Below are 26,898 nucleotides of genomic sequence, written 5' to 3'. Positions count from 1 at the left end.
CCAGACAGAACTCAAGAATCTGCCTGCAGAATCTTCCTACACTGATAGATGAATTTGCCCTCCTCCTTTCAACTGGGTTGGTGTCCTTGGGAGGCTGAAGGATTGAAAGTTGTCAATGAACAAGGAGAAATACATTACTGCTTACATTGCTGCGCTGGCACTTTGCAATAAATAAGTGGCTTTTGTTTGAAGTTTGGGCACTCAGGCTCTAAAAGGTTCGCCATCACTGATCTAGTCCATGTCCCATCCATAACTTTCATTTCTTTACCTGGTTGACCTGAACAAAGGTTCTTCGTTTTAGTTGTAAAATATCCTAAAACAATATTTATTGTGGTAGATGTGTATTCACCACATTGTCATTGGATTGAGGTCCAGGTGCCATATTCTACTCTAATAAAAAAAAATAATAATTGCCCTGATGACGCACAACAATAAAAAAAAATAAAAAAAAAATCAGATTGAAAAAAGTTGTGTGAAATGCTGCCACATTGCAAAATCAAAAACATCAGAGCATTTTATTTGTACAGGCAGTCCCCGGGTTACATACAAGATAGGTTCTGTAGGTTTGTTCTTAAGTTGCGTTTGTATGCAAGTTGGAACCGTATACTGTATTATTGTAACCCCAGTCAAAAAAATTTTTTGGTCTTTGTGACAATTGGATTTTACAAATGTTGGTTTGTCATAAGAACCAGGATAAACAAATCTTAATTACAGACACCTGGGATAACTGTTACTGCTGTTTATTGTAGCCTAGGACTAAAGTACAGTAGATTAACAAAATCCAGAGGTCCATTTGTAACTAGGGGTCGTATGTAAGTCAGGTGTTAAGTAGGGGACCGCCTGTACTAGAAAAACTATGAATACTAACATGTAGTAATCAAAAAAAAAATCATAATGGTTTCCTGCTTTATTGTAGTGTGGAGGTTGGTGTCCGTGTAGAAGCCTATAATTGTGAAGAGTGGACTGAAGGCAAACCTCGTCATATTAATAGCGCTTTCCTGATTTACCAAGCCCTTGATGCCAAGAAAGAGTATATAATGTTCCCCAGAGTCAAAGCCAGCACAAAGGTTAGAAGAGTTGAATTCAATTACTGTTAAAGGGGTTGTCCAACTATTTTTACTTTGCAGGTGGGGTGGGGAGGGCCCTAAAAAAAAAACCACACATTACATGCCTCATCCGGCATTCCCAGTCTCCCACACCACAGTCCAATGGAGCCGTGCCCCTGTTTATTCACAAACCTTTAGTAAAGGGTTTTTATTTAAGGTTTGTAAATAAACTGGGGCACGGCTCCAATAGACTGTCGTACAGGAGACCCGGAATTTATTACCTCTTATTGACCTATCCCATTGTTCACCTGTCATCGTATGTATCAGTCCTCAGTAGTTTATATGCCTAATACATAATCAATTTCTATTTCTGTGCATCCCTGACTACCTGTGTAACGGAGGGGGGGGGGGTACTTTTTTGGATGTTTTTCTAGCACTTAACATTTCAATTATAAGTGAAATGCAATTTGTAAAGGGTGAACATAACTTACATTCCTTTTCTTTGTCTCAGGATAGTATCAGAAGGTTTCGTGGGGCAGTTGCTCGAAGGAAAATCCGTGTAGCGAGGTATTGTATTCATAGTAACCTTATTACCTCAGACAATACATGTGAGAAACATTGTTAGGATATTTCTAGGTAGTGAAGGAGGTGTACTCACTAAGGATAATCCTCTATAGCGACCTTAACAGGGTCTTTCTCTGGAGGATCTGTCATTATCTCAATAGCTCATGGATTTTGATGGAATTTTTTTATTTTTCATTTTTTCTACAACCACAGCCTTGCTTCAAGGTCCATCCATGATGACTGGAGGTCCTCACAGAAGGACATCCAATGATTTCCCCGTTTTCAGGACAAAAAAAAAAAATTGACTGTACATACAGATGTGCTTACCTTGGCGCAAATTTTGTTAAATGAATCCTAACTTTTGAACACTTTTCCCCCCTCCTTCATATCTTATTTTCCTTCTTCATTTCCTTCCTCGCTCCTTTTCTTCATTCTGTTTTTCTCACACTGAAGAAATTAATGCCCATTCTGTTAAAAGGGGGTGTAGGTTTTAAGGACTGGTATATAAGTGGCTTTCTAACCATTTTTTCATTCATTTGGGTGTTTTCTCTGCCTCTGCTTTTTAATATGATGTCATAAAATTAAGTTTTGTCTTCTAGAAAATACATCTTGTGCAACAAACCAGAAAAGCCAATCTCTATTCCTTGGGATAAAGGCAACCAGGTGAGTTAAATTTATATATATATATAGATTTTTATTATATAGATTAGTATTTAGTCAAGGAATATGATAAAAAATACATAAGTACAGGGATACCAGCCATCCTTATGTTAAAGGGACCCTATCAAGGCGATTTGGGACAATAAATCACCGGTCCATATGGACTTGTTCGTGATGATTTTTCAGGTACTTTATATGTACCTTAGTCTCATTCTTTCAGCAGCTGCACGTTGTGGAAAGTGAAGCCGGAGTAGGACTTTCCTGGCTTCACTTCCTGCATCACGCAAAGAGGCACCAGCATGGGATCTGAAGATGTCAGTCCGTATAAACGTTTATTTTTTTTTCCATTTTCCCCAGATACAATCCTCATACAAGTCAATTTGGGACCTATACAGGCGGTCCCCTACTTGAGAACACCTGACTTTCAGATGGCCCCTAGTTACAAACGGACCTCTGGCAATTGATAATTTACTATACTTTAGCCCTAGGGTACAATAAAAAGCTATAACAGTTATTAAATGTCTGTAATTAAGATTTATTGTTAATCCTGGTTCTTATGACAATCCAACATGTTTTAAATCCAATTGTCACGGAGATCAAAAATATTTTTGGCTGGGGTTATAATTACAAAATCTAGAGTTCAGACTTTAAATTAAGAACAAACCTTCAGAACCTATCTTGTATGTAACCCAGGGGACTGCCTGTAGTTGGTTTAGGATCCCAAATCGACCTTCCAGTCTTTAATATACAAATTATCTGATTGTGATTGTTTCTGTTTTTGTGCTCCCTAGGCCTATCTCAGTTACAATAATGTTGCCACGCTGGCTGTCCTGGCCACCAGTGATGGATGGGAACTGACCAGTGCCAAGAAAAATGTAAGTTTACAGTGAATACAGTGGTATAAAAATGTTTACAACTGCTAACTATAAAAATGTAGGATATGGGACCCCAATTCTTATAGTCTGTTTCTCTCTGGTCAGACAATTACACCTTCTCCTGTTAATGTTGGATAGTCTGTATTGCTATTGGTGGTTAACATGTGATTTTTACCCGGCGACTACCTTTATTACAAAATGTCACGATACAAGCCTTCAATACATATATGCATAAATAAAAATATACATATTCCACAATGTATGTATAGGTCTTAAGAGTAGCAACAATATGATAAATTGAGTCTCATGAATATTTTTTCAGAGCTCCATGGTGTCATTTCATAACCTTGCTGTTTTATAGTGCTATGATTAAGTATACATTTTTGTAAGTTTGGTGAAAACTGCTAATGGTTTCGTTGCCTTGATTTTTTTTAAGATTTATTACAAAAAATGTTTACTCTCAAACTCGGAAATGCATTATATTGTTAATCCATAGTTCAACAGCGCCCCCTAGTGTATGTACACATCATCTGCTGCAGAGGCGTTCATCCAGATACTATTAATAAATCTATGTTGGCTAATGAAGCTTGTGTTTATGATCACTAAGGGGGGGAAGGAAATTATGGAGACAAATACTGCAACTGCCTAGCTGTGGGTTATCACAACGGGTTTCAGTACAAGCTTAATACATCGACCCCTAATGGGGGAACCTAGCATTAAAGTAAATCTACCATCAAAATCTAACATGATAAACCAGGGAGACTTACTCATTGATCCAGGCACTGTCATTTTCTCATATTTGTTATACATGGCTTCCTTCTTTCTAAAATCAACATTTAAAATTATGCTTATGAGTCAGAAGGGCTCTGGGGAGTGATACTAGAACTCCTCCATGCTGTAGCTTCGGAGGGTGTGACAATATGCAGGAACACTTTCCTCCCTCGTCCTGCTCCCACTGTGTGAAAGTACATCAGACAGAGGTAGGGGTAGGGGGGGGGGATGTAACAGCCTGTGAAGCTACAGCTCTGAGGGTCTCTAGTAACACCCCCCCCCCCCCCCCCCCAACAAGACCTTTTGGCTTGTTGGCATTTTTCAAAGGAAAGAGGCCATTAATAATAAAGTAAGATTACCAGAGTCACTGGGGCTCATTTACTAAGGGTTGTGCTGTGCACTTAGGCAGACAGTGCACGTTCTTCAGGGCTAAAACGGCGTGCACAGGTATTTAAGAAGTGTGCGCTTGGATTGTGAAGCACGAGACCCTTTTGTGGTGCAGCTGTGGTGGCCTCCATGTGACACAAATTAGGGTGCATGTTGTCGGACGGTCCGACTGATTCGCACTGAACGCCGTATTTAACTTTGAAATTGTCGCACGCCCCATGTTAAAGATGCACCACAAAAAAGATGGGGAACTCTGTTGGACCTGAGCGGGGAAGCGACACATTCATAATTTCTGGCGCATGATCTTAGTGATTCTCTGCACGCAGCATTATAGATGAACAATGCACTTTATGTGAACTCCAGTGACCCTGTAAGTAAATGTAAATGTGCCCTAGTGTGTCTGGATCTGAATCCTGCCTGATTTTGATGATTTGTTGCGAGTTGTCCTTTCTTCCCAGAACTATAATCAAGGCAATGCTGCGTCCTGTCTTACATTCAAGGAACCACAGTTGTAAGACTAATGGTTTCTACATACACTGTAATAAACAATAATAAGTATGAAGTAATAAACAATACACTGACCTGTCAATGTTAAAGGGGTTGGTCACTTTACCTCATGTATTTTGTAATGTGTGTGTGTAGGGGGGGGGGGGCATGTTATAAGGTAATTTACCAGTCTATATACATCTTTTACAAGCACTCAAAATAAGATCCAGTACTTTTTGTTGATCACCTCCCAGCTTTGTACATTCCCAGTACATATGCATAAGGTGTGCATCAGGCACACCTTATGCAGTCTGACCTGGCCCCTATTTTTGCCCGAAGAGCAAAATAAGTCCTATGCAGCAACAGCAAGTGTGAAAATCTTTCCCTAGGTAGAGCACTGGAAAGGATGGTATCCCATTGGACATCATTAAGGGGTCCTATATCAGCCTCCTGTTTGGGCCTGCTGGGAAATGCAACACTTTTGTGACACTTGTCCTGCAGTGAAATGAGCCCCTTAAAGGAACCAGGAAGCAACAACGACTCCAATACTCCCAATTTCCATACTGCCATATCTAGGGTTTGTTTCTGGGAGTCCTGTGCATAACGCAACTGTAAATGCCTCCTGTGTTTTACCTCATCAGCCATACATTCCTGTCCATAAAATGGCCACAGAGGGAGGGTCATGTGATCTCTCCATGAACAATTGCCATGCCAGGACCTTGTTCATGAATACTATCATAAGGTCCTGGCAGGGTGATTGCTCATGGACAGAGATCACATGCCCCTCCATCTGCAGCGATTTTATGGTCAGCAAAGTCTCTTGAGGAAAAAAATCAGAAGGCTTCACTTTATACATATCAAGAAAGCTGTGCTGAATATTTAAGATGTATATTAATATTTTACCTGATATCCTGCCCTCCATACTTACACACACATTACAGAAACATGAGGTCAAGTGACCAACCCCTTTAACGAGGACATTCCAGACAGATTTCTTTAACAAACATTTTGGAACTTATTAAGCTCCCTACCCCATGCCCTACAAAGGATACGCCAAAACTCTGTAGAAATGCTTATATATGTAAAATCAGTACTCTCTCAGTAAGAATGGTCATTGTTTCCAGGTTTACCAGGGTCTTATTTTATGATATGTAAGATTGATCTCGTGTCATTTTTTTGCTTTCTTTCAGATCCGAGTATTTACACATGAGGAAAATGACATTTTAACTCTAAAAATCGAAATGCAGGTTAAGGTCCAAGCCAGCCAGGCTTACCTGCTGCTATCTGACCTTGGGCTGAGGCCGCGCTGGGATGTCCACTACTTGTAAGGAAAATATTGTTATATATCTTAATTGTAATGGACGTGAATTAAATACCTGCAAATCCTATTACATATATACAGATATAATCTCTTGGTTACTGGGTTTATAATATTCTACACAAATGAACAGGGCCAGCATCATGGGGGGTCTAGTGGGACTGTTCAAGAGCCCCCTGTTTTCCTATCAAAAGGGTGGCCCGAGGGGTTTACACTGACGTCACACCGCCGTGTCATAGTGATGCGCTTGGGCCGTAGGAGTGGGGGCTATCTATATGCGGAGTGGGCACGTGCAGGGGCTATCTATATGCGGAGTGGGCACGTGCAGGGGCTATCTATATGCGGAGTGGGCACGTGCAGGGGCTATCTATATGCGGAGTGGGCACGTGCAGGGGCTATCTATATGCGGAGTGGGCACGTGCAGGGGCTATCTATATATGCGGAGTGGGCACGTGCAGGGGCTATCTATATATGCGGAGTGGGCACGTGCAGGGGCTATCTATATATGCGGAGTGGGCACGTGCAGGGGCTATCTATATATGCGGAGTGGGCACGTGCAGGGGCTATCTATATATGCGGAGTGGGCACGTGCAAGGGCTATCTATATATGCGGAGTGGGCACGTGCAGGGGCTATCTATATATGCGGAGTGGGCACGTGCAGGGGCTATCTATATATGCGGAGTGGGCACGTGCAGGGGCTATCTATATATGCGGAGTGGGCACGTGCAGGGGCTATCTATATATGCGGAGTGGGCACGTGCAGGGGCTATCTATATATGCGGAGTGGGCACGTGCAGGGGCTATCTATATATGCGGAGTGGGCACGTGCAGGGGCTATCTATATATGCGGAGTGGGCACGTGCAGGGGCTATCTATATATGCGGAGTGGGCACGTGCAGGGGCTATCTATATATGCGGAGTGGGCACGTGCAGGGGCTATCTATATATGCGGAGTGGGCACGTGCAGGGGCTATCTATATATGCGGAGTGGGCACGTGCAGGGGCTATCTATATATGCGGAGTGGGCACGTGCAGGGGCTATCTATATATGCGGAGTGGGCACGTGCAGGGGCTATCTATATATGCGGAGTGGGCACGTGCAGGGGCTATCTATATATGCGGAGTGGGCACGTGCAGGGGCTATCTATATATGCGGAGTGGGCACGTGCAGGGGCTATCTATATATGCGGAGTGGGCACGTGCAGGGGCTATCTATATATGCGGAGTGGGCACGTGCAGGGGCTATCTATATATGCGGAGTGGGCACGTGCAGGGGCTATCTATATATGCGGAGTGGGCACGTGCAGGGGCTATCTATATATGCGGAGTGGGCACGTGCAGGGGCTATCTATATATGCGGAGTGGGCACGTGCGGGGGCTATCTATATATGCGGAGTGGGCACGTGCGGGGGCTGTCTATATATGCGGAGTGGGCACGTGCGGGGGCTGTCTATATATGCGGAGTGGGCACGTGCGGGGGCTGTCTATATATGCGGAGTGGGCACGTGCGGGGGCTGTCTATATATGCGGAGTGGGCACGTGCGGGGGCTGTCTATATATGCGGAGTGGGCACGTGCGGGGGCTGTCTATATATGCGGAGTGGGCACGTGCGGGGGCTGTCTATATATGCGGAGTGGGCACGTGCGGGGGCTGTCTATATATGCGGAGTGGGCACGTGCGGGGGCTGTCTATATATGCGGAGTGGGCACGTGCGGGGGCTGTCTATATATGCGGAGTGGGCACGTGCGGGGGCTGTCTATATATGCGGAGTGGGCACGTGCGGGGGCTGTCTATATATGCGGAGTGGGCACGTGCGGGGGGGGGGGCGTCTATATATGCGGAGTGGGCACGTGCGGGGGGGGGGGGCGTCTATATATGCGGAGTGGCCACCGTGCGAGGGGGGGGGGGGCGTCTATATATGCGGAGTGGGCACCGTGCGGGGGGGGGGGCCGTCTATATATGCGGAGTGGGCACGTGCGGGGGGGGGGGCATCTATATATGCGGAGTGGGCACGTGCGGGGGGGGGGGGCATCTATATATGCGGAGTGGCCACCGTGCGGGGGGGGGGGGGGGCGTCTATATGCCGAGTGGCCACCGTGCGGGGGGGGGGCGCGTCTATATGCCGAGTGGCCACCGTGCGGGGGGGGGGGCGCGTCTATATGCCGAGTGGCCACCGTGCGGGGGGGGGGGGCGCTTCTATATGCCGAGTGGCCACCGTGCGGGGGGGGGGGGGGGCCGCGTCCATATGCCGAGTGGCCACCGTGCGGGCGGGGGGGGGGGGGCCGCGTCCATATGCCGAGTGGCCACCGTGCGGGGGGGGGGGGCTTCCATATGCCGAGTGGCCACCGTGCGGGGGGGGGGGGGGGCGTCTATATGCCGAGTGGCCACCGTGCGGGGGCTAGTTTGTTATGGCTCAAAAATGTTTTGTTAACATTATATGCAATTTTTTTTTTATGTATCAATGTGGGAATGGAAACCAGTGGAGGAGGCCCACAAAAATCTTCCAGTCAGGGGCCCCAAAATTCCTAGTGGTGGCCCTGCACATGAAACTATCCCTCTTCAGTTACCATTATACTACATGCAGTAAATCTGCAACTATGGGAATCTAAGCCAATCACAATGTGATTACAATATGCTATGTATCACTACAGGAAATCAATATAGTTCTCTGCTTCATGTTCATGTTCATGTTCATTTGTGGCCACCTAGTGGTTGTGTTGTGAGTTGCAGTCCACAATACACAATTTATGCTAGAATCGGATAATAAGTTGCTTATAGCAGAGGTGTATAACTTATCTCACATTTGTTGTGACGTAGAGTTAATTGATCTTTATAGCTTCCATTTTGTTAAATGCACAAATATGGTCAGATGACATGAATTTAATCTGGTGGTAGAAAGGGGCGATAATGGGTAATGTGCCCGGGTCCTGAGTGTCAAGAAGCCACAGTCTTCATCAGAGTATTTCATTATAGGGCTTGGCAGTATATCAGAATAGTTTATCCCAGCTACAATGTAACTCTGCTGGTTTGTATCTGTTTTTCCCGCTTTCTTTTTATTTTCGACGTGCACTCAAATCCTTCCTTTTGTGATTGTAGAAGTTGTGCGGTTGTTGAATCTGCTGGTGATGAAGATAAAATATATTACGTGACCTGCCCCCCTGTAAAGCAAAGCAAGACTAAAGATTTTGTGATGCTGATGTCTCGGAGGTATCCATGTAAGAATGGGTGAGCTGAATGATTTACTTAGAAAATGTAATAACACCCAACTCTGATTATTCAGTGATTTAATGACACCTGTGTGACATCACATGACCACGGAGAGGTTGTTATCCAATGAAAGTCAGCAATGAAGCTTCCTGTTTAATTTATCTGCTCCTGGGTCTTATGCAAATGAGCAGAGAAGAGTCTTGAGATGAGTCGTGTTTAGAGGCTGCAGGGGAAATGTGACGTCAGATGCCCCTACCTTCGGATCTATAGCACCTACAAACATGCTGCTGGTGTCATATTAAAAATAAGAATCTGAGGCACAGAACCAAAGATACAGTTAGAAATCCAATTTCCAACATTTTCTTTATCCGCAGCTCTTATTTCCAATTAAGTCTAACTGCTTGTATCTCTAGTTCTGTAGCTCACAGGACCACAACCCTGATGTAATCTAGATACTATAGACGTGAAGATAAAGGCATCTAACTTTGATCGTCCCCTTGTAGCCTCTAAATATGACCCTTCTCTGCCCATTTTCGCTCTTTTTTTATAGCTAAAAAAGGGAATTCTAGAAAGGATCTTTCATACCCTACATGAGGGGTTAGTAGTTTCATGTAAAAATCTGGTGACAAGTTCTCTTTAAGTCGACTACTTCCTAACAGGGAAGCTCAAGTGTGGAGCTCAAACCAGTCCATGCTTCATATCTTTGATGGGATGTTCAGAGCTGTTTGAAACACTATCCCAATGCCTCCATATTGTAAGGACGTCTCCAGCATCTGCCATACAACTGATCTGGAGAGCAACATGGATTTTTTTAATGACAGAAGATGTGGCATTAAGTTGGGCTTGATTTTTTGGAGTCTGTAGATGTCTTCTAATCGATTTTACACACTGTGAAATAGTCATAATATTTGTATCTATTTTTCCTAGAGATCCTTATGTGATTGCCATGAGATCGGTAACCTTGGCAAGTTGCCCGCCGTCCGTACAGTATCTGAGAAGTGAGGTGCAATGTGCAGGGTTTCTCATATACAGTCAGAGCCCAGATAATTGCCAGGTAATAGTCAACTCCAGTCTAGTTGAGATTCCCAACATGTTAATTTTGTATTGCCAAGTCCTAAAAGTCTGTTTATGAAAATATAAAAACTATTATTCCCGTCGGTGAATTCCGTAACTGAAAATGGCACACAAATATCCAATATGCCACTTTTTGACCATTTCGGAACACACAAAAAATTACTAAAAAGTAATTGAAAGGTCGTACAGTACACAAAACAATGGCAATAGCAATGAAAACATCTTAAAAAAAAAAGAGGGTGCTTTTTTTGGAACACCGTATGAGATCTATTGTAACCTAAGGTATAGCATTAAAATTTTAATGTAAAAATATATTTATGTGCACTTATAAATATTACAAAAATAAACTAGATAGACTTGTGTGCTGGTATGAAGTAATGAAAGATCACGAATGTAAAGTGTAAGAACAGTGTGGTAGAGAGGGTGGTTAATTTTAATATCTCATTAGATCTACTATTTGTAGTGCAATAGTTATACAATTGCTATGTATGCCGGATTCACCTATGGCAGTGGTGGTGAACCTATGGCACGGCTGCCAGAGGTGGCACCCAGAGCCATTTCTGTGGGCACCGCCCCATAACAGTTCACCGAACAGGACCAAATCCACCGAATCTTCCCGCAGTCCCAGGCAACTTAAGAGATGCTGCTCTCAGTGATATTTTAAAGCCACACTTCATTGGCTCTTTGGAACTGCGGGAAAAGTGAGAAGGTGTTGACAGAAGTGCGTTCTCTGGATGTCCTCCTGCTGGACCCTCCATTCTTCCTGTACAGAGAGACCCTGGAGAGAAGCTACAATGATGGTCTGAATTTATCCTCCTTCTTTCAACTGTATTGTTTGCCTCAGGGGGCCGATACGATGGAATGATGTGGAAGAAAAGGTAGCAATAAGTTACTGCTTAAATTGTCATATTGGCACTTCACGGTAAAGAAGTGGATTTTGGAGTTTCTGCACTCTAAAAGGTTCCCCACCACTGACCTATGGTGTTATTAGGTTTTCAAAATGACAGCGTTGTTACCAACTGGTGACCCTAGGTGGCACTGTTGTCCACATATTGACTGAGTATGTATCATTATCCTCCTATAAGTAACGTACAATCATCTCACACTGTTCACTTCATAGTTAGTTTTCAATCAGACAACAGTGAATACCCATATTATCACTTCATCATCTCTACTACAAACATTTTGTTATCACTGATCCTAACTGCAGTTTAGGATCACTTAGCAAAGTTCTGGTGCTTTAAAATTGCCATAAAAGCCGTCCCAACATGTTTCGCCACTAGCGTGGTGTCATCAGGAGGTTTATTGGTGTACATAGCAATTGTACAACAATTGCACTGCAAATGGTAGATCCAATGAGATATTTAAAGCGAACCGGTCATCAAAAACTGGCCAAATAAACCACATTCCAGTATGTTAAATACCAATATAAGTATATAGGACCCAAGTATTCCTGATCAATAAATCAAACTCATTACTACTAACTTCAATGAAATAATTATACAAACTTTATTAACACAGAATATGGCCATCAAAAAATATCAAGATAAAAACATAAATAAAATCCACAAGAACAGAGATGTGGCGATGGTCACCAGTATTTAAAAGGATAACAGGCATTTCACAATACACAAGTAACAATGATCTGAGTAACCAATTTTGGCTGTAAACAATCACATTACCCACCCGAATGTTGCATGATACTAAAATTATCAAAACCAATGACACAGATCCATCACCACAGGACCCCGATGTACCTCGCTGGAGGAAGCGACGGCGAAACGTACCCAGTATCTCAAACCCGGACAACCCCTTCAAATTGATATAGAACATATACAATTTTTTGTCCCTAAAAAATTGCTTTTCGCGCTTAAAACCGTACGTAATTATTAAACTGTAACCTCTGTTTTACAGGTGACCTATGTGAACCAGCTGACATCGGGCATAATGCCGTACATTGAGGAGAATCTCACTGGCTGGTCTAATTCTATACATGAGACTGCGTCATCTTGTATTCATTTCTTAGAGACCGCCAAGGTCTGCACTACGTTATTGTAAATGCACTGCACACCACTAAAAAATTATCCTGCAACAATCCTAAACTAGAAAGTAGTTGTTAATGATAACAAAATCGACTTTTTAATCTGTTTGAGGCCAGGACTACACTGATCCATAATAGGACAGCCGGATTGTATCGGACTGGCCCACTAGAGTACCTACCGGTGGGCCCTGGTTCATCCCAATACTGAATCCCAGAGCTCCAGCAGTAAATAACCCAATTTGGAGACTGTTAGTCTATTTCCTGGGGGATAATGAAGAGTGGGCCCCCAGAACAATTTTCTCATAAGGGCATAAGGAACCCCAGTCCGACACAGGTCTGATTTCCCAAACTGATCTACAGGGACGATAACGTGTGGCATTTGTGTCGTGCTTCACGTTAGGAATTGTCTCCTAAAACAATTGTCAATACATTGCACTAGTTGTGTAGTATTTGTGGAGAGAGACTGACATGTTAATGAATTGAAAGAACTAACAAGTGAACGCCTATGAATCCAGGGGGCGCTACATACTAAAAAGTGAAATAATATTGTACAGTTTACATAATGTAATATTTGTACTGTAATTATAGTAAATATGTAAATGTCTAATTGTATGATGTGTAATTAAAAAAGTAACTGATATTTATTACGATAGTTTGCAGCAATGTCACATGCAGTATCACGGATGTAAGTAAGGATGCTATGTGTGAGTAGTGGGGATTGTTTATAGCAATTTATTGGGTACCTCAATCTGTCACATTTATAATGGCATGCTACACTTTTCTATATAGATATGATTGATGTAGATTTCGGCAGTTTTTGCACCAAACTATGTAGATCTAAAGTCACAATGTACAGCCACAACCACTCCCTTTTATGCTCTTAATAGTCTACGTTTTATAAAACTATAAATATTATATGAAATTAAAATGATCTTGCTATAAATCTGTCTAGTGTCTTATATTTTATTTAGAACTCATTTGGAACACAAGGTGGCACTGAGTGCGAGGGGAACCAAATTCGGCTACAGCAATACATAATTAAAGAGCTGGTTATTTAAAAACAAAAATGTTTTTGATGCTTGATTAGATTAGTAGATGTTTAGATTGACCGTTTAGCCTAAGGGAACCCAGATGAGATTAACCAGTGCAAAAGGTTTTTTTTTTCTTGGACCCTAGTGCCACTTCTACCGGCCACGGTTTTCTGGTTACCACAATGTAGCATAGCTTCTGTAAAGAACTACTCTGCTTCTGTACTCTACAGAAATTATTATTGGGGAGAGATCTGTGCATTATGGTTTTGATCCTCTTATCTTATAAATACTGATGCACAAAGTGCAGCTAAACTCATCCCTATGGCAGTGGTTGGCCCCACCAGTCTGTCTTTTGGGATGGAATAGGATCCAGCCAGTTTCTTCAACCTGTTGCATGGCTTCCTGCCACACAGTTTAGCATCTTACAGGTCTTGCCAGTCATGTGGAATAAGGTCAACAAGAATAGTGCAGCAAATGTGATAACTTTCTCATGTCTGCCTTTACCCAGTGACACTGCTCAGGTGCAGGTGTATACAATGATGTTATTGCATGGCTGTGTACAGGAGTGGTAAGGGACTGGAGCAGAAATATTAGCTTTATATTCTTTCCCTTTCATTGGACTTTTGGCTACTGTGGGGGCACTGTTACTATGACTGTTGCTGTGGGGGCATTGCTGAAATTCAGATGATTAGTGCTCTGTGAGGGAATGCTCCTGAGTGCACCTGCAGCATCATGGTTACTGAAGACAGTCTGTGATACTGTGTCACCACCCCTGCATTTTGTTAAGTAAAAATTTCTGAGGAATTGCCCAGGAGGTTGCAACGGGTAGGAAATTAGAGTTAAAAAATAAATAAATGCTGCAATCTCCTCCCTGTGTGAAAGGGTTGTCTAGATTAAGTGGCACTTACCCTTTATTGGAGTGTCTGTGTCTGTGTCTATAGCTCGGTGCAGTATGGGCACATCACAAACTTTATCTGATTTTTCAATAGCTGTAGGAATAAAGGGAGACCCACAAACTGAGCCCACCAATCTATAATACATAATGAGTACTGTATTACAATATTGCGATTTTTATCTGACCTTTGCGGTAAGGTCTACATATTACAGATCTGTTGAGAAAGTTAAGAAAAACAGATAATAAAGAACAGTACCTTTTGGATTCCAATCCAGGCTTTTTGAGTAGACATATTTCTATTGCATACCCATTACAACGGAATAGCATGCCGCTAATGGCGACATTCATTGACTTTTTCGGGCAGCAGCAGAATGTAAGTTTTTAATTCTTTTTATTCCTAACTTTTGTATTAAAAAAAAATATATATTGGATCAAAAAAACTGTATGCACTCTTATTTATTTTGAGGAGGAATTGGTGTGGTTGCTTTGCTGGAAGATTTTCTTGCCTGTACCAGGATTATCCTGTATACTGTTCTTGTCTGTTTCTTGCGGGTTGCCATGTTGTAGGAGGACATTGAAGCAAAGGAAATATTCAAGCCATTGGGGCTCATTTACTAAAGGTCACGCTGCTCACTTTCGTTGGACTTTGCACCTTTTTCGGGGATTGCACGGCATGGACAAGAAATTTACAGGAGCCTGTACTGGGATTTTGGCACACGCGATCATTTTTTGGCGCAGCTGCACTGGCTTCCATGTAACACAAATTGGGGGACGTGCCATCGGAGGATCTCACTGATCAGGACTAAGCGCGCAATTTAACTTTCAAATTGTGTTGCAAGCCCTAGCACTTACATGCTCCACTTAAAAGAAGGTGAACTGTGTCGGACCTGAGCAGGGAAGCGACACATGCAGGATCTTAGTGGATGGCAGCACACTGCATTATCGTCAGACAATGCACTTTATGTAAACACTGGGGACGGAGTAAGTAAATGAGCCCCATTGTGTTTATTTTGAGGCTTCTACATCAGTTTTCTGGTGTAGAAGCCCTGATAAATGCCCCAAGTTGATGAAAAATATGCAACCAAATATTAAAATGTGAATATAGCCGGTAAGCCGAAAATAATTTCTTTTCTGGGTCATTTACCTTTTGATGTCTGTGTAAAACGCAAACATATGTGGTAATAATTTTGTCATTATAAAGTTTCATAATAAAGCAGCAGTGGGTTATGAATATTACAAATATAGATTTATTTTCTTAGATTTCCGGGCCCTATTACAAGTTGGTCACACACTAACAATTTCCTGATATTAGCCAGGATATACTTGGATCTGCAAGGGGAAAGAATAGCGTGTCCCACTGCAAGCTAGAAAGGAAATCTACCATGTGATCAATACCTGATAAAGCTGCATCAGACTGAATGCTCTTTGCTGATGCATGATCTGTCCTTGTAGTAGTTATTTTATTCAATTCATAATCATAAAAATGATTATATTAAATTTGAAGTCTTGTTTCAGAAAAATGAATCAATTTCAAGGGAACCTGTCATCAAGACACACATTTTCATCTAATGACAGATTCCAACAGCTTATTGAATACTATTTCCGAATCTGCATTTTTTTTACTTTTACACTCACTATTAATGTACACAAAAAAGAGAAAACCCGTTAGGTATGGGCATGTAGACAAAATACCTTAGGGTAAAATAGGATAATACCAAAAAAAAGGTTCAAAAGAACACAGAAACAAATAACCATAAATATACTTTATTTCAATCAAAATAGATGTTAAAAACCAAACATAATACAGCATACACGAACGGACACCAATGATATAAAATTGTGTGTATACCAAATAACGGTAGTAACTAGCCAGTACAAAACATATCACATTATAAATGAGTAATATGTAAAAGGTAAGATGGGACAATGCCCAAAAGAAAGTTAACTAAGAGTGTACAACACAAAGCTGTAAACCAGTGGCTGTAATACTGTACCAAGAAGAGGATCACACACAAACAATGCCCCGACACGTGTTTCGCATATGGCGCTTTTTCAAGGGGAAAAAGCGCCATACGCGAAACATGTTACATATTACTCATTTATAATGTGATATGTTTTGTACTGGCTAGTTACTACCGTTATTTGGTATACACACAATTTTATATCATTGGTGTCCGTTCATGTATGCTGTATTATGTTTGGTTTTTAACATCTATTTTGATTGAAATAAAGTATATTTATGGTTATTATTTGTTTCTGTGTTCTTTTGAACCTTTTTTTTTTAGTATTATACTCACTATTAATAGTTGAAGAAAGTTTACCTGGCTCTATCAACCAAACTGCATTAAGTGACAGGAGTTGAAGTCCCTGCTGCCATCATCATCTCCTTTTTGCTCTGCTAGATTTTCCTTCCTCAGAGTCGGCTACTGGCTTCAGAAGGGAGAGAGGAGCAAAGAAGATTGGAGAGAAGATAATGATGCAGCCTTGCAGCCCTGTGGCTCAATCAGGGCCAGTTCTAGACAAAGTGGGGCCCTGGGCAAAACTAAAAGTGGGGCCCCAAAATAAAACCATTTTATGACCAGTCACAACTGTAGTATGGGAGAATTTGATAGGAGATAGATAATAGGAAAATTGATGGGCAGCAAGAGTTTGTATGTGCATGGGTTTCCGCTGGGACCTCCGGTTTCCTCCCACACTCCAAAAATTTACAGGTAGATTGAATAGATTGTGAGCCCCAAGGGGACAGGGACTGATTTGGCAAGATCTGTGTAGCGCTATGTAATCTATGTGCGCTATATAAATAATTATTTATTATAATATGATAAATATGAAAGATAGAGATTTCTAGCTGCAGAACTATAAAGTAGATGATATATACAGTAGATGGATATGACAGATATATACAGTAGAAGAGAGAGAGAAGATTTATTGAAAAATAGAGAAAAATAGATAGAGAAAAAGTGAGATATATGAATGGTCAGATTATATGAGAATATATGACAATAAGGAACATAAGGCAAAGAGGATCGAATGTCCATCAGTCAATTTTTGCAAAAAAAAAAAAAAAACAATCACAAAATAAAAGGCAATAAGAGAGAAAGTGTGTTCTTAGATAGTTCTGCATAGAGAAGGGTTAAAAACATAAATATTAGTTGATATTATCCCTTCTCAAAATGTAGTAACATATAAAGTGAATATTTCCACTATCTGTGAGGTGCAGCAGCTCCTGTGTGCAGCAAATGCTCCCGCAGCCTGATGGCTAAGAATCTGGAGATGGGGGAGACACTTCAGAGAGCTGTATCTCTGGCTCTGTAACACATAGAACCTCACTTCCTTATTCTTATGAAAGAAGAGTCTCCTCTTTTATATGAATCTAAATTTGTGTTTCTAAGTGTCAGGAAAACAGAGATATTAACTGTTAAACTGCCGTTGGGAGGGATTTTTATATATAAAATGGCACCTGAAATTCTCACTTTAAACCTGAATATCTCTGGATCCATAGCACCTAGAAACACAATTCAGGATTCATTTGAACGAATAGATTCTTTCCTTTCAGGGGGCCCTGGGCAATTGCCCACTTTGCCTACCCATAGCGCCGGCCCTGGGCTCAATGCAGTTTGCTGGCAGGGAACAGGTAAAGTTTTATATAATTTTAAAAGTGAGTGGAGCCATTAAAGTTAATTATAAAAGTAGATTGAAAATGATCATTACAAAAGCTATGGAAACCTACTTTTAGGTGAAAATGTGTGTCCTGATGAACGTTTTGCTTTAAATTAAACTAAAAATAGTGTGTTGATGTGCTGCATGGAGCTGGCTGGGAGAAATCGTAATGAAGTTGTCTTCTTGATGGAGCAGATCATCACCTGTAAGCAGGGGCGGACTGGCCATTAGACCCACCGGGAGAAATCCCGGTGGGCCGACTCGTTTGGGGCCGGTCTGACACTTGTGGGGCCGGTGAAGAAAAAAAAAACCATGAACTCACCCTGAAGACCGTAGGAACTGGACTTCCCCCTGCTGTGCTTGTGTTTTCTGATGCCTGTGTCACGTGACACGCATCGTAACTTCCAGCCGGCATCTCTTCCAGCTAGGTTTGAAGGCCCCGAACACTGTTGTGAGCTGACAACTAGATACAGTCAGCTCACAAGAGACCACACAGACCCCCCCCCCCCCCGTGATCGCCCCCCCCGCGCGATCAAAACCTCCCGCGATGCCCCCCCTCCCCCCGCGATGGCCCCCCCTTGTGATCACCCCCCCTCCCCCTGATAGCCCCCCCCTCTTCCCTGGATCACAAGAAGAAGCCTTCTCTAAGTGCAGGATGAAGACCAGCTTTGACAATGAGAAAAGAGCTTACAGGGTAAGTGCCTGTATACATGGGACTGTATGGCTGGTGGGTATGTTACATGGGACTGTTTGGCTGGTGGGTATGTTACATGGGACTGTTTGGCTGGTGGGTATGTTACATGGGACTGTGTGGCTGGTGGGGATGTTACATGGGACTGTTTGGCTGGTGGGTATGTTACATGGGACTGTGTGGCTGGTGGGGATGTTACATGGGACTGTATGGCTGGTGGGGATGTTACATGGGACTGTATGGCTGGTGGGTGTGTTACATGGGATCGTATGGCTGGTGGGTATGTTACATGGGACCGTATGGCTGGTGGGTATGTTACATGGGACCGTGTGGCTGGTGGGTATGTTACATGGGACTGTGTGGCTGGTGGGTATGTTACATGGGACCGTATGGCTGGTGGGTATGTTACATGGGACCGTATGGCTGGTGGGTATGTTACATGGGACCGTATGGCTGGTGGGTATGTTACATGGGACCGTATGGCTGGTGGGGATGTTACATGGGACCGTATGGCTGGTGGGTATGTTACATGGGACCGTATGGCTGGTGGGTATGTTACATGGGACTGGGTGGCTGGTGGGTATGTTACATGGGACCGTATGGCTGGTGGGGATGTTACATGGGACTGTATGGCTGGTGGGGATGTTACATGGGACCGTATGGCTGGTGGGTATGTTACATGGGACCGTATGGCTGGTGGGTATGTTACATGGGACCGTGTGGCTGGTGGGTATGTTACATGGGACTGTATGGCTGGTGGGTATGTTGCATGGGACTGTATGGCTGGTGGGTATGTTGCATGGGACTGTATGGCTGGTGTGGCTGCGGTGGATGTTACATGGGACTGCGTGGCTGGTGCAGGCTGAAGTATATGTTACATGGGACTGGGTGGCTGGTGTGGCTGAGGTGTATGTTACATGGGTTACTGGGGGCAAGGCGGCTGTATGTAGCTGTGTTACTAGGGATGAGGCGCTGTATGTAGCTGTGTTACTAGGGATGAGGCGGCTGTATGTAGCTGTGTTACTAGGGATGAGGCGGCTGTATGTAGCTGTGTTACTAGGGATGAGGCGGCTGTATGTAGCTGTGTTACTGGGGATGAGACGGCTGTATGTAGCTGTGTTACTGGGGCGAGGGGGCTGTATGTAGCTGTGTTACTGGGGATCAGGCGGCTGTATGTAGCGGTGTTACTGGGGGCGAGGCGGCTGTATGTAGCTGTGTTACTGGGGGCGAGGGGGCTGTATGTAGCTGTGTTACTAGGGATGAGGCGGCTGTATGTAGCTGTGTTACTAGGGATGAGGCGGCTGTATGTAGCTGTGTTACTGAGGGTGAGGGGGCTGTATGTAGCTGTGTTACTAGGGATGAGGCGGCTGTATGTAGCTGTGTTACTAGGGATGAGGCGGCTGTATGTAGCTGTGTTACTAGGGATGAGGCGGCTGTATGTAGCTGTGTTACTGGGGGTGAGGGGGCTGTATGTAGCTGTGTTGTATAGTAGTTTATAGTTTAGAATAGTTATATTCCTGTACATAGGGGCAGTATTATAGTAGTTATATTCCTGTACATAGGGGGCAGTATTATAGTAGTTATATTCCTGTACATAGGGGGCAGTATTATAGTAGTTATATTCCTGTACATAGGGTCAGTATTATAGTAGTTATATTCTTGTACACAGGGGGCAGTATTATAGTAGTTATATTCTTGTACATAGGGGGCAGTATTATAGTAGTTATATTCTTGTACATAGGGGGCAGTATTATAGTAGTTATATTCTTGTACATAGGGGGCAGTATTATAGTAGTTATATTCCTGTACATAGGGTCAGTATTATAGTAGTTATATTCTTGTACATAGGGGGCAGTATTATAGTAATTATATTCCTGTACATAGGGTCAGTATTATAGTAGTTATATTCTTGTACACAGGGGGCAGTATTATAGTAGTTATATTCCTGTACATAGGGGGCAGTATTATAGTAGTTATGTTCTTGTACATAGGGGGCAGTATTATAGTAGTTATATTCTTCTACATAGGGAGCAGTATTATAGTAGTTATATTCTTGTACATAGGGGGCAGTATTATAGTAGTTATATTCCTGTACATAGGGGGCAGTATTATAGTAGTTATGTTCTTGTACATAGGGGGCAGTATTATAGTAGTTATATTCCTGTACATAGGGGGCAGTATTATAGTAGTTATATTCCTGTACATAGGGGGCAGTATTATAGTAGTTATATTCTTGTACATAGGAGGCAGTATTATAGTAGTTATATTCCTGTACATAGGGGACGGTATTTTAGTATTAAGTTGTGTTCTCTTAAAAAAAGAAGGGAGGCATATATATGAGTTTCTTTCTCTGAGCTGTACAAGTTGATTTAGACCTTCTATAAACAGTTTGTATGCAGTTTAGTAACTCCACCCACATCACATGGCCACACCTACTTGTTTTGACCCCACCCACAGAATGGGGCCACTTTAACAGTTTTTTCCAGGGCCTCTTTAAATTCCCAGTCCGCCCCTGCCTGTAAGGTACTAGATGCCACTAATGTCAGTGTCACTGACTGACTACTAGTGTGTGACACTGCCTCCAGCATGTGTAGTGTCAGCCACAGGGGGCCAGGGAGTCGTTTCCTTCTGATTGTGAGCCTGTGCCGCTGTTGTAATCAATTGTTAGTAATTTAGTTAATAAGTTCTTAGGTTGTAGACGCTTTTTGAAAACTTGTCTATAAATTCAGTGAACCAATGTAGCAGTCGGTTAGTAGTAAACTGAGGTGGGGGGGGGGGCAGCATTTAACTTTCCCCTCATTAAGCAAAAAGGCTAAGCCCTGGTCAGACACCACACCTAAGAAATTCTCTATTACATTATAACAATGTAGGAACATCAAGGATAGATTAGTAAATAAACCACTTCGTGCCCCCATAGCCTCAACCCAACTGGCTAAAAAAAAGACATTTACAAATGTAAAGCCTGTTAATGGGTTCTTGAATGTTCCTCATCAATAATGAAAACATATGCACCACATGGCATAACAATAATCATACAGAAAACTCCAGAATCACTCATTTTATGGTTTATTTGGTGACTTAATGTTTTATGTGGGATCTGATTAATAATAAACAGAATGGATTTTTTGTCTGAGAACAATGGCCCCATGAGGTCTAAGCATACAATGGAATTGACTACATTCATCATGTCAGTATTAGGGGTGACTATGAAGGTTAAAGGTATTTGTTGATTCACATCTAGGCCGAGGTGTTTGTGCGAGCCTGCCAGATTATAATCTTTGGTGGAGATCATTGTTCCAAGATTAGTTGGCTGTGAGTTCAACATGTACATCTATTTATATAAATATAGAACTAGGGATTCATCTAAGTGATTTGGAAAGGGAAAATGGGATGGGCAGGACATTACACCTTCAGGGAGATGAAAGTAACATTGCAACATTGATCTCATCCTTCAACGTGTCCCACAGTATTTGTAGGCAATGATACATCGGTTAGGTGAGGTTACTTTGGCATAACGACCTGTTCTTTATAGATACCACAGAGCTATGTCAATACGCTTGTAAAGAAACATATGAGACCCATTAGTTTGTTTATTGTTATATTACTGTATTTATTAGATTTTTATTCTTGGCACGCTTTGATTTTGGGGCATACGGAGGAGGGGTGGTCGTAGGTACTTTGTGTTAGTCCCATTCTCCATCTGGGACATCTTGGTTCCCCTAGTGTTTGTACTTCCCAGAACTTTTATTGGAAGTCGCTTATGTGTATTATCTTGGAATGTTAATAAAGTCTAATTATTTTTTCTTAAGCTCTTTGTTTTGGTATTGCTGTTATATTGTTCGATAGTTCCGGTTATCGATTGTACATGTAACTATTATCATATCCCATGTAACCACACTACTATGCATACTAAAAGTGTATATGTTAAACCAATTCTATACTACCAATGTGGTTATAAGTGTCATGCCCAATGGCATTTTCTGCATATGTTGTATTTGTAAAATGTTTTTGTAAAAAGCTCCAATAAAAACGATTGAAATGAAAGTGTACATAGGAGTTACACTAGGGACAGAAATGCAAGCACTGTTATATATGGAAATCTATCTGTGTAGTAAGAAAAGACAAAACGCAACAAAACAGAGGGAGGCGCCTCAGGTAATACCGTCAGGTTAAGAGAAGGAATAGAGAGAACGGTCCCAGATGGGGTGCTCACCATAAGCCAACTTGGCTGCTGCGCATATAACCCTTAAAGGGTAGAGGTTCCACAGTTGATCGATGTCCGGACACGGTCTGCAGTTCCTTTTAGCCACAAGAAAAAATGCCGGTTTCCAAATGGTAGGCCTGTTTTATATGATAGAGCGAACAATCAGGCTAAGCCATATAGGCACTGACCACAGGATTTCAGGATCAACTACAGTAAGCACAATTTTGGACTCCACTCATATATTATTTATTAACAAGAACAGTTTGTAAAAGCTATATACAAGAAAATTATTAAAATCAGGACTTTTAATTTGTTTTACATGTCCTGATTTTACTATTTTTCATTTGCGTTTTCTTTTATGTGTTATTTGGGGAACTCTAACATTATGGTTATTTCTCTTGAGCCAGTCATTTGTGGTCCAGTCTATGTGGTTCATTTCTTCTAGGTCTATGGATGGCGCCTAGACAATGAGGTCTTCGGCAGAATAGAAGTATAATTTTGGGTTGCAGTGTGACTTGGGCACTAAGAAGGAGGTGAAATGTATCCTTCAATACTAAAGAAAATCATAAACTTTATATAAGAATAGAATGCATATACTCACTTCTTGTGTTTGGCTAGCTCTTGTCATAACCCAGTTTCAATACTCTACTATCATCTTGCTAGTCATATGCAACACCCTCGCCGATGCAATGGCGAGGGAGTGTTTGCGAATACGTCCCACCTGCATGTAATCACATCATGGTCCTGATAGGACATAGGGGTATTGCAGTGGTGAATCCTGCCTGGCAAGGCAGAAGTTAATTTTGTATGATGCAAGATGCTATTATCCAATGATCTGTGTTACATCCTATCCTCTGTAAGCTGAGATGTGATTGGAGGAGCCAACACCACCCTGCTGGAGACCTGCCAGGCTGTAGGACAGCCCTCCGGTTCCCCCGTACCAAGCACCGTGACAATAGTGTGCTTAGGCCGCAACCGCCAGCCACTCCGGTACCGCGGGCCCCGGCTGTCTCCAGGCCTCACCTCAAGGGCCAGGCCCCGGTGGGGGTTGTTGCACATATTTAAATATCCACCAGATCCAGCAGCCAGCAACCAATGCCATTCTACAGCCTGCTCCAGACAATCTCAATAGTAGGCATTTTACTGCCTAATTTGTGTGACACGGCCGGGGGTTATGGCCATGGACTTGGTAAAAGTCTCGATGGGCAGGTGAGTTAGAACTTAAGAAAACAAGGTAAATCCATTTTTTTTGAGAGATGCTACAATTTCATAAACCAGACATTTCACGGGAGTTGGTAGATTCACTATATGTTGATTCAAGCTTTCATAACTCGCTGTGGGGATTTCCGATTATGTAATCTTATTACTGACATATAAAGTAATCAGTGTGTCTTGAAGTAACATCCAGTAGTGTCACATGTTCCGTGTATTTCAGGGTGTACCTTGCTTCAGCCAAGTGAAATAACTAGTTCCAGGTAGATAGGATTTATTGCTAATCCCCATGGTGTTGCTATTAACACAAAAACAACAAACTGTACAAGGAAGCTTAGCACACTATGATGCACATTTATAAAAGTACTTAAAAAACTAGACTGACAGTCCAAAATTCTAGAACTTTTGCATACAAATACAGAAATCTGTCCCCTTGTGTCATGACACAATTATTTTTTCCAAATTTGTCTAAAATGGAAAGAAAAAAAAAGCTGTATAAAATTGGGGGCATATGGAACTCAGTCTGATATTTGTGTTTATTTATACTTGTATAAGTGATAAGGCATTCACATATATTTACATGTACATTACAATCATTACATTACATTTACATTACAAACAAGTAGAAATACAAAACTACAGGGATCAAGAGACAAGTGGAAGGAGGACCCTGCCCATTAGGGCTCACAATCTTATATGGGAGGGAAAATAGAGACATGAGGTGAGAAACCAGAGAAAAGCAGTTAACGTGTGTTGTTGACGATCCTGAACAGGTGGGTTTTCTGGTTATGTTTGGAAGGTGGGAGACAATGAGACACATTTGGGTGGAGAGTTTCAGAGTATGGGAGATGCACTGGAGAAGACCTGGACACGATTGAGAGAAGATCAGATGGTAATAGAGTGACGCTGAAGGTCCTGTTAGGAACAGAGATTATGTGTGGTAGAGATTATGTAAGCTGAGTTTTTTCAGCAAAAAAAATGTGCTGAAAAACCTCACCTCAGCTTATACACGAGTCAATTTAAAAAAAAAACCCTAATACTCACCCTCCAGTGCCCAGATCCTTGGCACAGCTCCCGATCCTTGCTGCGGTTCCTGGCGGCACCTCTTCTCTCTTGGGGCAGGCTGTCTGTACACTACAGGGGGCTGGCTGGCTGTATACCACAGGGGGCTGGCTGGCCATATACTACATTGGGCTGGTGGCCGTATACTTCAAGGGGCTGGCTGGCCGTATACTACATGGGGATGTCTGGCCATATACTACATGGGGCTGGTTGGCCGTATACTACATGGGGTTGGCTGACTGTATACTACATGGGGGCTGGCAGGCTGTATACGACACCCAAAGCTTATACTCGAGTCAATAGGTTCTCCCAGTTTTTGGTGGTAAAATTAGGGGCCTCGGCTTATACTCGAGTCGGCTTATACTCGAGTATATACGGTATATGGAGGGAACAGGTTGTGGATGGCTTTGTAGGTCATGGTTAATATTTTAAATTGATTTTGTTGTGGAATGGGTAACCAGCGGAGAGGCTGGCAGAGAGGAGGGGCAGAGGAGAAGCGAGGAGACGGATGAATTATTATGAGTTATGGATGGATTGAAGGGGCATTAGAGTTATAGTTAGGAGACCACAGAGAAGAATATTGAAGAAGTGGGAAATGATGAGGGCATGGACTAGTAATTTTGTAGACTATGGTTTGAGAAAGGATTGAATGTGAGAGTTTGAGAAGGAAGTTCACATTAAGGGCGGAAACAAATCATTATGAAAATCTGCCGTGTGCTGCCCGTTTTTTTCTTAACAAATGGCACTTGGCTGATCTTCATGCAATACTTTTTAATGGATTAATTCCCACAGTTATTATTTGAATGGACGATGCAACTGATTAGTTAAAAAGTAGAACATGTCCTAGTCAGAACCATTCTACTTTTTAACTAATTGCTCATCAGTATAGTTAATAAGACTGCTTTAAAAACAGATACCAAACTAAAGCCACATTCATGTGCAGGTAGCCAAAAATGGATTACAGCTGTGTTTTAATGACAGTGGCACTGTAGGCCATGCAGATGCCCATACTGTACATCTGCTTGGCCTCCAGCCCCCATAGAGTCCTCCTTGTGACTGCCTCCCAAAACTTATCCTTGGGGGTGATAGCCTTCTCTACATACACATATTGGGAAGTAATATAGTAGCAGTTTCTTTGTTGAGCTGGGACCTGGGAGGAGATGTTGGTGGGAGACATAATCTCTGTTAGAAAAACTTCTTCCACCTATTCATGTGTGGCATGTGCAATGGGCCGGAGGGTAGTGGTAAGCACTCAACACTTGTTAGGGGGCTCTACTGCAATCTGTGTAAGTAAACTGGATTTGAAGAAGGAAATGGTCCATTCCTGAAATGTGTTGTCCATTGTTTCAACAACAAACCTGCATTCCTAAGAATTTCCTTTGTCTTCGTATATGAGTAGTGCATCAACTTCAGACTAGCTTTAACTACTTTTTAAAATTCTGTAATTGATTAGAGCACCGTATCCCTTTTTGTTATGCTTGTCTTGTGATATGAGCACTCGGTACACTATACACATTAGCGTCCTTGAACCCTTTCTGACTTAGAAGATGCCAAGTAACTCCTTTATATTTTCATATTTACTTTGGATATTCATTGCGATCGTTGCCCATTACACAATGATTACACATTCCGCTTTCTGAGTGCCAGCTACAGCTTTCAGTTTTGGATTGACTGTGAATGATTACAAAAATAATAATTTCTTCACTTATTCTC

At 42.3% G+C, this 26,898-nt stretch overlaps 1 protein-coding gene across 4 annotated transcripts in view; it reads left to right on the top strand.

Annotated features, from left to right (window-relative positions):
• Nucleotides 1–13,373, top strand: part of ACOT12 (acyl-CoA thioesterase 12) — a 39,452-nt gene extending 26,079 nt beyond the window's left edge. For 3 of the 4 annotated variants that reach the window (XM_072139208.1, XM_072139225.1, XM_072139199.1), the window contains 8 exons: nt 917–1,067; nt 1,558–1,613; nt 2,210–2,273; nt 3,062–3,145; nt 5,980–6,113; nt 9,205–9,333; nt 10,243–10,369; nt 12,304–13,373. In XM_072139208.1, the coding sequence (XP_071995309.1) occupies nt 917–1,067; nt 1,558–1,613; nt 2,210–2,273; nt 3,062–3,145; nt 5,980–6,113; nt 9,205–9,333; nt 10,243–10,369; nt 12,304–12,447 (889 nt within the window). In that variant the 3' untranslated portion in view covers nt 12,448–13,373. Of the gene's footprint in view, nt 1–916; nt 1,068–1,557; nt 1,614–2,209; nt 2,274–3,061; nt 3,146–5,979; nt 6,114–9,204; nt 9,334–9,974; nt 10,176–10,242; nt 10,370–12,303 lie in introns of those variants that run through there. The other variant, XM_072139216.1, reaches the window with a different exon arrangement.
• The last annotated feature ends 13,525 nt before the right edge of the window (nt 13,374–26,898 follow it).

This window comes from Engystomops pustulosus, chromosome 1, assembly GCF_040894005.1.
Source record: "Engystomops pustulosus chromosome 1, aEngPut4.maternal, whole genome shotgun sequence".
In the NCBI taxonomy this organism is placed as follows: Eukaryota; Metazoa; Chordata; class Amphibia; order Anura; family Leptodactylidae; genus Engystomops; species Engystomops pustulosus.
The sequence above is the reverse complement of the archived record's forward strand: the minus strand, read 5'-3'. Positions and strand labels throughout refer to the sequence as shown.